Genomic DNA, 17451 nt, shown 5'->3' with positions numbered 1-17451 from the left:
TATTTATATATATATATATAGAGAATGAATTAGAGAGGTAATTTAAGGTGTATATAGACTATAGTATGGATGGCAAAATAATACTATATTGTGTTATTACTCTTCTTTTATTGGTATCGATAGGAATATCAATTTGCTTCTATGTTAGGGACAAGCCAGATAACCAGAGCCTTTTTCCAAATTCTACTAACCAAGCCACTCATGGTGGTGCCGTATTGGCACCACCAGCTAATGGTGGTGGTGTTCCATCGGCACCACCGTATGTGGCGGGAATATAACAGTGATCGATCGTACATGGATCGATCCGACGCCATAACAAGATGGTGTGGTGAGTAGTGTGCATATATTATTTCCTATTGAGAGATTGTCTTACATTTGTTGTATTGTAAGTGTGTCTTTTAATTTGGCTTCAATTAGCATCTACGCTCTTTAATTTAGATATGCACAAGTAGGTATTTAAACTATCCAAAAGTTAAACGAGTAGACACACGTATCATATGTGGCGTTCTACGTGACAGTTTTGCGTCCTACATGATATTCTACGTGTATTATGCTGCATATGACTTGTGTGTCTGGTTGTTTAACTTTTGGATAGTTTAAGTGTTTACCTGTATACAGCCGAAGTTGAAGGACACAGATAGTAATTGATCTAAGTTAAATGATACGTTTTATATATTATACTCGTAGTATAATTGTTATTGTTTGTGATGAAGTGTTTGTACTACCAGTAATTAGATTAAAAAAATCATAATGTAAAGTATTGAATGAACTCAAAAAGATTGTAATTTATCATGTATATATATTTCAATTACTTCTTGTATTTGTGAATTTTATTTATATATTTATATATATTGAAGAATGCAAAATTGAAGATTAAATATTGACCAAAAAGGAAGATTGGACAACTCTTGAGTAAGTATCAATGTTGTCATCACTATAACAAATAAAAAAAAATTGTGATAACTATTTATTTATTGTAATAAAATAAAATAGTCTTTATATTATATTTAGCAATAATAATAAATATGATATTTATAATCATTATGAACATCCATATTAAACATTTTTTTCATATATTAAGATAGAAGAAAAATTATTAGTAAAATCTATCAATTGTTAAAATATTTATTATCATAAGCTTTTCGAGTAATTAAGATCGCTTGCTTTTTACCATTTAATTAGAGCATGTGACTCACATTAATATAAAATTTGCATCCTAATAAATTTCCCCTCAAATTTTAAATCTTGAATTACTTACTTATGACTTGAAACTTTCCACATTAATGGGAAATAATTTTTTTTTGTGTGCAACATGACTTTGTTTTCTTTTTTATTCTACCATAGGGACATTATTTTATTTGATAGGAAGGACCCTAGCTAGAAATGCCAACAATAATATATACACTAAAATTCTATGGTCTAAACTCCGAAGACGTTAGAGTATATGCAAATTTTATTCTTATCTTACGTGAAATAAAAAGTATTAAATTATGTTTCATAAAATGCATAATCACATCAAATAATCTAGTGGTATACCCTGAAACACCATAGTAGCACTAATTATTTAATTTACCTATTAAATTAAATCACTAATTCATATGTTGGAAAAAATAATTATGCTTTCACCATGAAGCACTCATCGGCTGAGATATATCTATGCTTACACATTCGATAAAATTTAGTAATTTTGATTCAAATTTTATATTTATGTAAAAAAATTACTTACCACACAAAATTATTTACTTAGTATTCAACTAACTGTCTTTTCTAAATCAAATTTAAAATTTAAAATTTTGGCTCCGTTTTTAAACGCCTCATGAGTTTGTTTTATATAAATGTGCATACATATATATGTGAAATTAACCCTTCAATAACTCAAAAGTCAAGTAGCAAATCGTTGACATTTTGTGACATGAATTATTCAAATGCCCCCCCAAAAAAAGGAAAAAAAAATTATAAACTAACTAATTAGCTATAAAACAAAGGAAGTTTAAAGACAATTTAAAGTTGATAATTATTGTAAGAGCTATAGAAGAAATGGATGTTCGTACAATATTATATTTAATTGTTACTTTGCTTCTTTTGATATCGATTTCAATATCTCTTTGCTTTTGCATACGCAAGAAGCCAGATAATCAAAGCCTTTTTTCAGATTCGAACCCTAATCAACACGATCATAGTGGTGGCCCCACTAGAGTGACGTCACCATATATCGCGGGAATATAGTTGTGTTTCGATTCAACTTAACAAGATGGTGTATGCAATTTTTTTTGAAGTTTCATGTAAGTACAATAAAATGATCTATTATGACGATCAAGTAAATGATCTTTTATTTCTACGAAGTCAATTTCTTCATGGGGGAAAATATCATGCAACAATTTGTACAGGTCAAGTTCATTATTTGGTAATTATTATATAATTTTGTTGTAGTTTAATTTCTTGTAGTTATTGTTTGTAATGTTTGGTAATATTATGTATGGAACATGAGAGTTTAGACAGATTCAGAATGTAAAGTAACTTTATATGATTATATGAAATTTATGAAAGAAGAAATACCATAAAAAAAGCATTGTTTTTATATGATAATATGTTAATTATCTTTTTTGTACTCAAATTTAATCTATACCTCTCCTTTATCTATCTATAATCAACCTCGTGTATCTACTCATCACATGTCTGAATCATCTCAATCTTGTGTCTCGCATGTTAAGTCGTCAACATTCTTTGTAAACATGCTTAAATGAGAATTTTGTCAGTTTAGTCAGCTTCGAAATGTCGAGGTTTGATCTAGAACGATCTTTCGTGCAGTTCCCTAAGCTTTTGATCTCATTTGAGCCTTCTTGTGGTTTTTAGCTTAAAATGGAACTTGAGTGTGGGATCCGTTTTTCATTGAAACTGCCCCTGATGGAAGTTTTGACCCCTTATTCAATCGATTCTCCTGATAATCATTTACCGCTTCATAATAACAATGTTGATGATATAGAAGAAGAAAACAATCAAAAGTAGCAGAACAAGAACAACAACGACGACAAAAAGAAAAAGACGAAGAAGAAGACGATCAGATCAAGTTCAAGTTCAAGTTCAAATTCAAATACATTGTCTGCTTCAACTGAAAGAAGCACAATAGATTCAAATCGAAAGTGAACCTTCGTTAAAGATGATGATTCTAATGAGCTCAACAAGAAGATGATGAATTGTAAAATTTTGAAGAGATCAAACAGAGGATTACAATGCTGATGAAACAGGGGAAGAAATAGGAAAATAAGAGTGATATGAATCTTGAATTTTTTTTTTAGATTTTGAGATTTAAACGAGTTCATTTTTTATAGTAAGTTTGTCATAGATCTTTTAAATATTTTGGATTATTAATTATTGTGACTTATAATACTTTTTACGTAGTTTACAAATATATAAATTTCATTTTTAAAAAATTGAAGATTTCATGCGCAAATTTCCTATCAAACTTAAACTGTTTGAATTCTCGAAATAATTAAAAGTATCATATTAATTGAGATATATATACCTAACACTATATTTTTTCAAGCAATTTACTTCACTCATTCCACTATTTTTCAAATAACCAATTCGCTTTAGATACGAAAGAAAAAAAGAAATATTTCGCGCAAAAACTATGATAATTTAAATTTTTTGAATTATGACTTGAACTATCTCTTTGATTTACTAAGGAAGTATATAACTTATACTTAAATGTGTATTATTTGAGCTAAAACTATTGAAGGAAACTAAATTCATAATTAATCTTCACGTTTCGCCTGAAATTGTGAATCGTGATATTTTAAAGATTATTTTTAAAATAATAATTCAATTAAGAATCTTTGAAATTTTCAAATTCATCGTGCTTTAAACTCCTTTTCTTTTTATAGATAAATTATAATTATTGATTAATCAAAATTATATTATATATAATTGAATTCGTGAGAAATTAAAAACAAAAAGGAAATCAAGATAGTCAGAATTTGATTTTTATACTTGTTTCATGATATATCTTTTTTTTTTAATTATTTTTTTGGATTTAATCGTTTGACATTCACAATTTTTATTATAATATAATAATATAATAATAAGATTTGATGATTCCAATATCCAAGTACAGCTCATTCAGAACCTAATGATGTGTTAATATATAAATATTCAAAAGCTATAAAAGAAAAATATATTAGAAAATAAAAATCATCTCATGTCAATATAGGTAAATATAATTAAAAATATTAATCAAATTATATATAATTTAAATTTCAGAAAATGAAAAGTGTTATATAAATTGAAATGAAAAGCATACTTAAATGAGTATTAAGAAAAGATTTTGATTTACTTTAAAAATAGGGGATTTGTTTTGCTCCTTTATTTTTTGGATTTATAATTCAATTTGATGACTAAAAATATTAAAATATAACATTAATTTGTTAGGTGACATATTCTTAGAATAAAATCAATATTGTTAGGTGTAAATTGAATCCAATTATTGCGTCAACGTTCATTCGATTGAGATTTGGGACAATAAACATTCATTGAGTGTGTAGGCATGATATATGATATATCTAATTATTATATTATATTAATATTTTTAATATTGTAATTTAGGTATAGTATATGATATATATTTTAATTTTTTTATATGTAATACGGTATTTAATATTTAGAAGAAACATATGGAAATATTGAATATTATACTAGGGTATGTAGTTATAAAAATAGCATAGATATATATTTACATGTATAATATGTTAGTATGATATAATTAATTAAATTTTTTTGTCCATTGTTGAAATCATAATATATATATTAGTCGAAGTTGAAAAAATTATGTACAATTACCATATTGTAAAATATCGAAATCAGACTTCAAAATATGAACCATGCCAAATTAAAATAAGATAATGATATAATAATTTTATAAATCGAAACCCAAATTACTATAGCAAAGTTTCAAATATTGTCATACCATAGCATATCCATCCCTACCCAATTAGAATATTAATTTCTAAATATAATAAGAAAAGATATAGCCTTTGTCCCTATAAAAAAAATCATAAATATATTAAGATCACTCAAAAAATCGTGTTTTAATCATACAAAATTAAATTAACTATGATGACGGAGGAAAATGTGATTAAATTTGAATTATTTCACAAAGTTTAGTAATATATTTAAACACCATTTTAAGTGTAATAACAAATTGAACTTTTTATTTGTTTCGTCTTATCTTAATCTATACATACACGTGAATATGAGGGTTAAAACATTTAATTTTGATTAATATTTTAAAAATTCTTCAAATATTTTAAAATAAAATTTTTATATTTAAAAATTATAAAAGAAAAATACTCAAGTCAATATAACTAATAGGAGTAATTCATAATATTTTTAGGAAAAAAAATTATAACTAATTAAAAAATTATCTAACTCTCGAAATAATACGGAACGGAAAAGGTCTCACGTATTAAACCTTCCTTCGATAGCCATGATGGGCAATATCTAACCACTTCTATTTGTGATGATGAAGAAAATTGGATCATGTATGTGAGTTGTGACAAATGATGAATTTGGATACTTTCACCAAAAAAATTAATAAACTCTCTCAATTGATTAAAATGAAAGAAATAAAATAAAATATTTATATTTTAAATAAGTTAATTTTTCATTTTACTTCGGGTTTAAAAGAATAATCTCAAATGATATAATTTATTTATCGCCTCAAAATGAAATGTATTTCTTAATATGTAGAGATACGTTATTAAGTGTTTCATTTTATTTTTCAGTGAAATTGAATTTAAACATATACAAAAATTCTCAAAAAAAAAGAGGAATCGTGATGGTCCCCTCCGAACAGCCCGAAAGTTGATTTCCTTTTAACTTTTATGTTTCCCATGTAGTGTCAAGAGTCTGAGTCTGAGTCTGAGTCTGAATCTGCATTGGAATCTTTATTAAATTTGAATTGCGTATTATTGACTTATATTTGATCATAGTCCTTTTAAGAAACTTTTTTTTAAAATAAACTTGAATTTGAGATTTTTTTTTTTTAATAAACTTAAACTCGAGATATTTGATTAAAAAGCGATTTTGATACTCATATTTCTTTTTCATTATTTGTGAGAATGACGTCAAAAGGACATTCAGTTCATATTTATCCATACCCAAGTTTTCATTATAAATACTCTAGGCAGAGAGATCTAGAAAAAAAATAAATCACAAAAAATAAAACTGTGAAAATGTTTCAAAGTTTTGTATTTGTAGAGGAATCTTCAATTATCACAGCAATAACTGTGATAACTTTTTTGTTTTTAGCTTATTTGGGTGTTTCTGAAATTGCTGGAAAACATCTTCAATACTCCAAATTTTGGAATGTTAATGCAGATTCTGGTTCATCCAGTAGTAATTTTCTGCAGGGGAAAATGTCTAGTAAATTAGGGATGTTTATATTGTATGCACCAGCTTGTTTTATGGGTTTTGCTTCATTTTTTATGTACCCAGATGGTGGAACTAGGTTTATGTTGCTTCAATCTGCTGTTACTATACATTTCTTCAAAAGGGTTCTTGAGGTAAACTATTCTTTTTAGCTTAATTGTCCATAAATATATATTTTAAATGTCAGGTAAAAGCTTTAGCGCTCTTTATTAATTCATATATATATTTATTGTTGCTAAAAGTTGGATTGTGTAATATGTCATTGTATGTAAGTTGGTCATTTTTTTGACACAGCCTTTGTGCGAATTGGGTAAATTCCTATTGTATAATAGCTTGCAAATCACATGTAAATCGCACTACGCAAATCCTATGCAACAGGCTCGACTCAAGCATTGAGGGGAGATCGATCTCGATTCATCCGCGTGGATAACCATCCTTCAAACCAACGAAACCATCCCAAGGACAAGTTGGTCATATTGTGAATACAAATATAGAGGAAATTCTCTCAAAATATTGTGTGTCCTTATTGTTTTCTGACTCTACATGGTATCAGAGTCAGGTTTACTTGTTCTGTGTGGGGTTGTGAATATGCACCTTGTTTTCTAAATAGTGGAACCTCGGATAAAGAATGTTCAGATCCGGGTGGGTGTGAGGGAATTTTTGATGAGAATGATCCCACATTGGACGGGGACAAAAACATTAGGTCTGGTTTGGACAATCCTCTTCCGTTGAGCTAGTAGCTCTTGAGGTGTGAGTTAGGCCTAATGCTTAATTTGACGTACTCAGTTGGATTTGTGTAATGCATACTAGTGTTTTTTGGGTTACTTCTGATGATCTTTAGAATCAGTTGATGGAAAATATTTGGAGCTATCAACTGATTTGGAGATTAATTGGCTAGCATCTTAGGTTCCTTTCTATCCATATAGTCTACAAGGTAGAAGTTTGAGTGATCTTCCGAATTTACCGGTACTTTTCTGTTGCTTCCTTCCAAACTAATTGAAGGATGTTGCAATTACAGGTCTAGGCATACAATATCTATTGCACTGATTGTTTGCCGTTCTTCTAAAACTGTCTCGAGTAAAGTAACGTAAGCTTCAGGTAGAGTTACCAAGAAAACTGAGTAAAGTAGCTGATATCTATTGCTGGTGGATAGTGACAAAGTATCCCCTGGAATTAGTCGAGGTGTATGACACCACGGTTATCAAAAAAATTATACCTTAACAACCTTGGTCATTTAGAGAATCCTTTTTTGCTATTGTACCTGTATAGCCAGCTATATAGGAGGTTGTGTAAACCTTCCATTTTTTGCACCTAAACTACCATACTTTTTGGTACTATCACTTATTTTTCTCACTGTTCCGATTACTGTTCTTGCTGCTTGATATTGCCTTTATATAGCGTATAAGGAACTACATAATTTGTTCCAAACTGATTGCTTTGTACTCACTAACAATCTGATAATATATCGGTGTTGCTTAGATTAATCCGATTCTGTTGTCATATGTTCATGCACTACATGTGTATTATGCTTCAGACGCGCCAATTACTTTGAGGAGTAATGAGATTGTCCGTTCTGCTTTGCAGGTTCTGTTTGTTCACAAATACAGTGGTGGGATGATTCTTGGATCAGTACTCCTTATTTCGTCCTCCTATTTTATGGTTGCTGCAGCCATGATCTACATCCAACACTTATCTCTACAATATATGGAGCCTGAAATCGATCTGAAGTCTATCGGTGTACTGATATTCTTAGTTGGAATCATTGGCAACTTTTATCATCATTACCTCCTTTCCAAGCTCAGAGGCAGTAAAGAGAAAGGCTATAAAATTCCGCAAGGCGGCCTTTTCAGTATGGTCATATGCCCTCATTATCTTTTCGAGATTCTTGGCTTCGTAGGGATCTCGTTCATCTCCCAGACATCGTTTTCGTTTTGCTGTGCTGTGGGTGTAGCTTTATATCTATCAGCAAGGAGTAATGTTACTAGGAAATGGTACCTTTCTAAATTTGAAAATTTTCCTAAGAATGTTAAAGCTTTGGTTCCTTTTGTTTTCTAGAGAAAATGATAATTACTTTGTATCAAAGTCCCATCCTATAATAACACTTTTATCATGTATGAAGTTGGGTAGCTGCATAAAATGTCACCTGGAATATATCCGAACTTTGATCGAAACTGCTGTAACAATACTGAACTTTGGAATTCTTTTTATCCCTTGCACTATTTAATAGTGTATTTTAAAGGTATATATATGTGTTACGTGTACATCATAAATATTGCATCATTATAAGTAGTAACATGTTTAAAATACATTATCAAATAGTGTAGGGGTAAAAGGTCTTCCATAAAATTTGTTAGGAACAGCAATTTCGATTAAAGTTGAAGTATTTTTCAGACCCTTTTCCTAATATATAGAGAATATATAATATAACGTTATATGAAGAAATGGTTATTAAGAAATTGTCCATTATAATGAAATTTCGTAATAGAGAGTTGATGTTATAAAGAGGTCTGACTGTATTCATTTTTGTTCAAAATAATATACTAAAGTTATGTTGTCATTATAACGTAATGTTATTATAGAGATGTTTGACGGTGTTACTAAACAAAAATAGAAACATAGATGCATGCATTACATTAAGCCTTTCAAAAGGAAAAGAAAACAAAAGTCAACATAGCTTCTTTGCATGAATTCGAAATTAGTCAGACTTCAGAGCAGGATCAACAACCTGACATCGCAAATAAAAATAAAAAAACTAACATAGCTTAGTGCAATAGCACTTGAGTTGGATACCAACACAATTACCACCAGAGAAGCCTTCATTTCTACAAACAATAGCACAATTGTGATCATGCCAACATGGACCATGATAGCTATGGCTAGGTGACATACAAACTCTTGCTTCTACTTGTGGCATCATTATTCCCATTTCTGCACAATCCATATACATATATATTCATCAACAAAAAAAAATTGAGGTGAAATGATGTACTAAAGAATAACATGAATTAGATATAAAATTCGTTGTTAAATAATCCATAGCTAACATGATTTTTTGATAATTAATCTGATCTAATATGTTGTTAAATAAGACTAGTGACGAACTTTTATTGTTTAACGACAAAAATTGTGATGGTTAGTATTAGAATAAATCAAGTATGATGACTATTAACGTCCTGAATAGACGGTTAATAATTCATATATTCGATCCCAACTGATTGTAAGTGCTTAATTGATGAATAAGTAGTTTTAGGACAAAATAAATAAAAAGGCTACTCATCATAAAGGGAGACTTACGTGAGGCAAAAATCAAGAGAACCACAAAGAAAAATCCAAAATATTTCCTCTCCATTTCTTAATTGATTTCAGCTAAACATGTATTTAGAAAGCTTTTAGTTCAAGGTGGGAAGAGAGTTAAGAGACATTGTTATATATAGATATAGTGGGGAGGGGAACCCTCGGGATGACCTAGTGGTTTTAGCATAGGACTTTCATATTGAGGTTTTAAGTTCGGAATCTCTTATCAGCGAAAGCAAAGGGTTTGTCTTCTAGGTCGAGCTCGTCGAACCGGGCTTGCTTGATGCGGAATACCTCTCCTATGTAGTTTGAAAGATATTGCATAGGAGCGGGTATTTTACCCTGTGCACCCGAAAGATAGCTGTTGCGGGTTTCCCTTCTCATAAAAAAAAAAGATATAGTGGGGGTCGTGATGTTCGAGCCAACTTATGCACATCTTGACTAATTTTATAGTTCACCTTTCACTAGCAACATGTATGAGATAACTCTATCCATCAAAACTAAGACAGATAAAAAGAAATCACCTAATATTTTTTTCTCGATCGGAATTTAAACCGGATATTTATATAAATTGATCAAATCTTAGGGTATCTTAACTTTTTGGTTGGAAAAAAGATTATCACGTGAGGCCCATACTAATAAAACATGAAAATTTCTTGTGAAAAAAGTGAAGATATTAAACAAAATTATCTTAGTACTAGGCGTGCATTGGCTAAAGGAGAATCTTGATGGATCTAATTATATAAATTTATCGTCACATAGAAGGTTTTGAAAATATAATTTTCAAAATTCTTGGTAAGTTTGTGATTATGATTATATGATAATCAAAATATTAAATTTATTTTTTATATATAGAAATTATTAATTTAAAATTCAGTAACATTAAAAGAAATTTAAATCCTGATTCCGTCTCTACGAAATAGATCCTTGATTTCTCAAACGTCTAAAAACGAAGAAAGTTATACTATTAGTAGTTGGCCATAACTACAACACCAAGGAAAAGGATAAAAATGTCTTTTTATTTGCCCAAGTATGACCCTAGTTATAATACATGTTTATAATTTTGGGTTTATTTTGATTCAGGTTATTTAATTTAGAGGGTCAGGTCGAATTAAATTAAAAAAAAGGAATGCATTATTTAGGGATAACAAATATTTTTATTCGATTTGAGGAATTCCATTCAAAATGGGACATTTTTTTTACCCTTTTTCATTGAATTATTGTAACATATACTAACATACATTCACCAAATTTGATCAAATGAAAGTACCAAAAAATTACATGCCATGAAACTGTTTCACTTCATATATATTACTATATAAATTAATAAAAACACTTTGGTTTACATCTTCCAACAATATCACACTCCACCCTACAAATTAGATTACTGAATTATGTGAATAAATAAAAACATAGCACACAACCAAACTTTTCGTAAATTCAAAAGTAGCACAACATGAAGTGTTGCATACATCTTATTTATAGCCAAAAATTAGCAACAAAAGGTACAAGTGAACCAGATTCCAGATATCTTTATATATCTTATGCCTGTGAATCCATAGCCAGAATTGTACTGAGATTCATTGGATTCATAAACTCCGTCGTACCAGACATGATTTGCTGCACAATGATCTTATTTGCCCTCTCAGATGGATGGAATGGATCCCAAAACGCGTAAACATCTCTATTCGGGCACAAATTAGAGAGCGGTGTACATAGACCAAGACCGTTATATGGTCCTTGTCCACAACATGCTACCTTTGATGTTATAAATCCTGTCACAAGAAAATGGAATCAATTGTCAATTAATAACACTAATCAACCACAGGCCAGAGCCAGAGCTAGAGCCCAGAGCCAGGATAATGAAGATCCTGACTCTGTCTAGTAAAAATCCTGGCTCTGCCACTGAACATGAACATGAACAGGGAATGTAAATTTAAAGCATTATATTGATTTTATGAAATTAAAAGATGTTTACCATATGCTTGTGGATTATTAATGAAATTCGTATGCATTTGTTGTGTATTTGCAGCAATAAAAACATTGCTGCCTAGTTCACTGTTTAACCCCTGCAACATTTGCGTAAGCTGTGGGTTAAACAGGCCTGCAGCTCGTTGCAACTCGGGTGAACATTCCCCGTTCCTGCTACGTTGAGCTAGTTCTGCTGGAACACAACCTAACGGTCCAGTTCCAGTTACAATTACACGACGAGCTCCAAGATTATACACATTCTGCAACAAATCATAAAAAGGTATATTAACTTCTGTAATAATAATAATAAAACTTCTGTATTATTATCTACCTATACAAAAAGTAACATAACTTCAATGTGCATTCAATGTTTTTCTGAATCTTTGTCACCTTTAATTAAAAACAGCCAGCAATTGACAACCAATTATGTTTGGTGAAAAACTTAAATTTGTTATAAATGTTTGTATTGAATGAATGTTATGCCAGAAGGGGGAAATCTCTGAAATTATCCCTAACAGATCGTGTAAACTCAATACATACCATCAAGATTTTACGATATTCTGTTATCAAATAAGGGACATAATCTTGAATAGAAAATTGGCGTGATCGCGCAGAATTGGGCACAAGATAATAGTTGTTGACAAAATCATTGCCTCCAAGGGTCATAAGAACAAGAGCTTGATTTACAAGTCTTTGAGTATTTGCTTCACCAATAAGGCCACTTACTCTACTTTGATATTGTCTAAAATAAGCCAATTGTTGTGGCATTCGAATAATATTAATCTGCATATTATCATTAAACAAAAAAATTAATTATTAAAATGTTTGAAATAATTTGAATTTAGACTAAAGTTTTTGTATGTACAAATTGGATTCCAGTGTCATTTAGTATTCCAATTCCAGCAGATGCAAAGTTAGCACCAACAAGAAGTCTTTGTCCAGTAAGAGCTGGATCTAAGTAAGGTAGTGGTGATTCTGATGAACCAATTTGTTGACCTGAAAAAAAAAAGTAAAGTAATTGAAGTTGATCAATCGTATCGATCATGAGTTTAACTTATATATATAGACAGTGTATAGAGAAAAAATTATACTAGTACTAGGTAAACCTTGAAGAAGGATTTACCTTGTGTATATTTCTAGTGAAAATAATTGATTATAACATGTAACTTGTCTTATTTCTATGTTAATTTTAGACTTAATTTTTGTGAACGAGTAGTTCTAGTATTTTTAAATTATCTTATAATAAAAAGATTTTTATTATTTATCGATGTATATAAAAGTTAAACTTATAAAAGAAAATTATAGGTAATTGTCTTAAAAATTAAAGTAAAGCACGTAATCTAAAAAATAAGACAGGTTATCATCTATAATAAGTTAACATTATAATTTTAGTGTTCATAAGTAAGTACCTTTCATAAAAGAGGCAAAAACACACATAATTAGATATCAGTATAAAAAACAGTTTAATACACAAAATATTTCGCGTTTATTTAGTGTTCAAAAAAAGGGTTGCACCCTAAGAGGACGTAATGTAGGTCATCTATCCTAGCACAAGCATCAGTATCCGACTTCACAGCTTGAACTCGTGACTTACAGAGACAAACTTTACAATATCTCCACAATTCTCCAAATATCAAAGGCGTATCCGAGATTTAAACTTTCTATGTGTTCTTAGCATTAACTTAAAGATTCATATTTATTATTTTCATAACTACACATTCTGCATCGAAAATATTAGGTTCATATGAATCTGGTATAATGTACATACCATACATCTCACATTTACACAGAATCTAAAAAAAAACCATCACTATTTTATGATAAAAACGTGACTTAATCACCTTATACTGTCCTGATGCAAACATCAGTAACCTCGTGACCTATAAGTCATACGAAAATGTCATACTAAAAAAAGAGATGTATGGACTCAACTGATAATGTCAGGAATGTTGTAGCCATTAGAGAAACGACCAGTTGCTCTACGTGTTGGATAATCAATACCATAAGGTGGTGAATCAGCCCTTGCAGTAGTAGCCAAATAATTATTATTTCCACTATCAACAAGTGAATCACCAAACACAAAAAATGCCCTAGCTTCACTTTGACAAATAGCCACTCCAAAAATCAACAAAATGCTCAAAATAATAGTAGGTGTGGCCATTTTGGCAAAAAAAAAAAAAAAGAAAGTGTTGTTACAAAAATATTATAAATTGGTTTGTATTGTGCATTTGCTAGTAAAGCAACTACACATGTATATATATAATAAAATAAAATGTTAAGAGAGTTATAACTTTTTGAGAGGTGAATTAAATGGACCAAGTTGGCACACAGTTGGAAATGAAAAATAAAAAATAAAAAAATTGGACCACAAATTAACTTAAAATGAAAGAGCAAAGAGTATAGTGGTAGTTTGAGGTATTTAATTTGGACAGTTGAAGTCTCTCTGAGTATAGTATTGTATTGTATTTATTTATTTCTAATCATAAGACAAAAAAAATATTCTTTTTTCAAGCCTAACAAAAACCTTTCACATTTTATATAACTCCATACTATATATATTCATATATTAGTATTGATTCGTACACACTTCTTAAGAAAAATATTTAAGATTTCAATTTATATTGATATCTGAAAAGAAAAAAAAAGCTATATATAAAATGTAATTGATGATATTCTTAATGTTACGAGGTCTTGTGCAGATTTATTTCAATAAGTGAATTGTATTATTTTAATCGAACAACTGATATTTGAGTCAATAATTTGTAAGTATATATGAAGATGGAGTGATGGCATGCGGCTGATTTGCGACCTACTAGGTACACGCTTCATTAGTAGCGAAAAAAAAAATATTTTCTTTCGTATCAAATACAATTAGGACTTGTTACGTGTATAATATGAAACTTTTGAAAAAAATCACACAAATATGGTGCAATGTAAATAACTGAATTCACACTATATTACAAGTATCTTTGAATTAAATTCAACGAATCTCTATGTAATTTTGAACTAAAGAATAAATAACATTTATTTTAGGAAACTTAAGTATATTAAAATAAATACAGCTTGTCAAAACAACTAATATTTTTGAAAAAAATACCTAACAACAAAAATAATAGGTCATTGATTATGTTGTTTGAAGACATTTTAGCAACAATAAAATATAGCTATATGCTTTTTATTAATGTAGGGGGGGAGGGGAGGGTAGTTCAAATGTACTTAAAGGCCTAGTGGAAAAAATAACATCCATGTGATCAAAATAAATATTGCCAACGAATATATCAACTACAACTTATTAAACTTTACATAAAAATAGAAAGTAAATCAAATAGTGTAATTGTGTTGTTGTACAAATTATTTAAACAAATTAGGGTTTAACTCCATAGTCAAATAGAGGGTTGTAGCTACTTTGACTACTACATTAATAGACTATACTTGAAACACTCACCCCTAACCCCCATCCAAAAAAAAAAAAAACTTTTAGTATAAGTCTTTTTTATAATTATTTATTTGAGTCTTTAGTCCTTATAATATACGATTCAGTATAAACTTTAGAGCGAATGATCAAGATGATGATAAAATGATAAGTACTTTTTCTTTCTTGATCAAAGCTATTGGGTTCGAGTCCTTTTAAGTAAGAAGTTGTCTCTATTAAGGAGTGTATATATATTTCAATGTGAGATTTTTTAATACAAATTTAAATTTAATCGGATTTTAATATTAGGAAAAGAATTGACTTAGGACATGATATAAAAGCTTCTAACATTGATTTTAGTCACATGCTTGACATAGGAAAGTGATGTATATATACCCGAGGCGAATTAAGAACTTAAATTTTAGGTGTTTTTATTTTTTAGCGTATTATATTTTTAAATTATGGACTTATATTTATTATTTTTTTAATTTTAGTGAAATTTTAGCATATAAATTTATTTGTATAGTATCAAAATACTGAATTCAAACGAACTCGATTTAGAAGGACTATACCAGTCTTCGTGTACACCATTATTCAAGACAATTTGAATGTGAAAGATCCTCAAGTCTATCCTACTTTACAAATTAAAAAGTTTTCTATACTTTTTATTGTTGTGGATATTATAATTTTGACAATAATTTATGCATTTATTTTTTGTGTGATCATGGGGTGATAGATTTCTTATTTCGATTTTTGATGAAATTAATTATCGAATAGATTATTTTGATCATTGTAATTGAGTTGTATTTTAAATTTTATTTGTTTAACTATATACTCATCGTATTAATTAAAGAGCTCTCAATTGAATGTATTGTTATAAATATCTTTTTTTTTTGTTTGGAAATAATAATAATATTAGGTTATGTTTTTTTTTAATAATGTCACTTTCGAGTAATTAAGAAATTAATTTATTATCCTTATTCTAGAGATACTAAGGATAAATGGAGATGTCATGATCATTATAAATTAATTCAACAAAATATAAAAAGCAAATCATTAATTCCTGTCAATATTAGTGGAAGAAATTAATCACCGTTCTAATTTTTATTTTTGTCATTAAACAAGACACCTTTATATCTACTTATTTGCTTATTTTTGTCATGTATTTATTATTTGTTAAAAGAAAAAAAATTGATCTTATTAATATTGTCTCAATTTAGTTCCTAGTAATATTAATTATTGGAATGGGAAGCGAGTGCATCGATCAGCTTTGAACTGTTGAGTAACGATTGCTTTATCTCTTGAGAAAGGGTATTCACTTTTTTAATATATGTTATATTATTATTCTATTATTTAAGAAGTTATTCAAAATTAAGTTCACGTAATAATACTCGCTAAAAAAAGGATAAATAGAGATGTCATGATAATTAGAAATTAGAAATTTAACTAAGTTTTCAAACATTAATCAAAATAATAAAGACAAAATCAAAAAGGACCAGAGAAAAATAGGGGCAGATCTAGAATTTTAATTACTAGTTTATGGGAATCCAATAATTATTGTTCAGATCTTGTATATATTGAGAAATTTGCTGAATAGTAATGAATAATTGCCTTGTATGAATTAAGTCGAGATTCTAATAAAAACGCATAAATTTCAAATTCTGATCGCGGAAAAAAAAAATATACCATTTGGAAAAATTAATGGCGTTATATTGAAACCAATATATTCATGGAGATCAATTTCAACTAATTAAATCACTTGCATTGTACGAGTTTAGCACATTAATTAAGTAGACTTGATTCTTTTAAATTATATCTCCCTTTAATTAATTATTCAATACAATACTTCCTTCGTCTAAAAATTAAATCTGTTATTTAGAATTGATATAAAAATAAAAAATAATTTAATAAACTATATTATATATATATTGAAAATGATTTTATATACGTCTTAACTTTGTCATTTAAAATTGATATATCTTTCATTATAAAATACTCACAAATCAATTCCGTAATGTATTATTATTAATTATATAAATTAGCGTGATTTTTCGCTTAGATAATATAATTTACAAAGAGGGAGTAAAATATAAAAAGGTAAAAAATAATATATCTTCACATATCTCCAACAACCCCAACCTATTTTTCCTTCTCATTAAGAAGAAAAGACAAATTATTTTTATGTCACAACCATATAATAAAGAGTTATAATAAATGCTAAATATGCACTTAAAAAACAATGAAAATTTACTTTAATTACACTATAAAAAAAATTAAAACATTTTTTGTTAAAAAAAAAGGACCACATGTGCCCTCTCCATAAAACATAATGATGCTCACGGGTAAAT

The 17451-nt window shown here is 28.7% G+C and overlaps 2 protein-coding genes and 1 long non-coding RNA gene across 3 annotated transcripts; 1 reads left to right on the top strand and 2 right to left on the bottom strand.

Moving 5' to 3' along the window:
* Positions 1–6160: 6160 nt before the first annotated feature.
* LOC107003245 (very-long-chain enoyl-CoA reductase-like) lies at positions 6161–8668 on the top strand. The gene is made up of 2 exons (XM_015201547.2): positions 6161–6560; positions 8011–8668. Exons 1-2 carry the CDS (start codon positions 6231–6233, stop codon positions 8479–8481), a joined length of 801 nt encoding a protein of 266 aa, XP_015057033.1. The 5' UTR covers positions 6161–6230; the 3' UTR covers positions 8482–8668.
* Positions 8669–8980: 312 nt separating this feature from the next.
* On the bottom strand, positions 8981–9816 carry LOC107004336. Its single transcript, XR_001454721.2, has 2 exons — positions 9721–9816; positions 8981–9354 (listed from the first exon to the last, which is right to left on the bottom strand). It is a non-coding gene; the product is annotated as an uncharacterized LOC107004336 (long non-coding RNA).
* A 1181-nt stretch (positions 9817–10997) lies between these two features.
* Positions 10998–13930, bottom strand: LOC107004704 (GDSL esterase/lipase At5g33370-like). Its single transcript, XM_015203014.2, has 5 exons — positions 13624–13930; positions 12557–12687; positions 12232–12474; positions 11699–11951; positions 10998–11495 (listed from the first exon to the last, which is right to left on the bottom strand). The coding sequence occupies exons 1-5, from the start codon at positions 13850–13852 to the stop codon at positions 11263–11265; spliced, it is 1089 nt and encodes a 362-aa protein (XP_015058500.1). The 5' UTR covers positions 13853–13930; the 3' UTR covers positions 10998–11262.
* Positions 13931–17451: the final 3521 nt, after the last annotated feature.

Source organism: Solanum pennellii, chromosome 11, assembly GCF_001406875.1.
Source record: "Solanum pennellii chromosome 11, SPENNV200".
NCBI lineage: Eukaryota > Viridiplantae > Streptophyta > Magnoliopsida > Solanales > Solanaceae > Solanum > Solanum pennellii.
The sequence above is the reverse complement of the archived record's forward strand: the minus strand, read 5'-3'. Positions and strand labels throughout refer to the sequence as shown.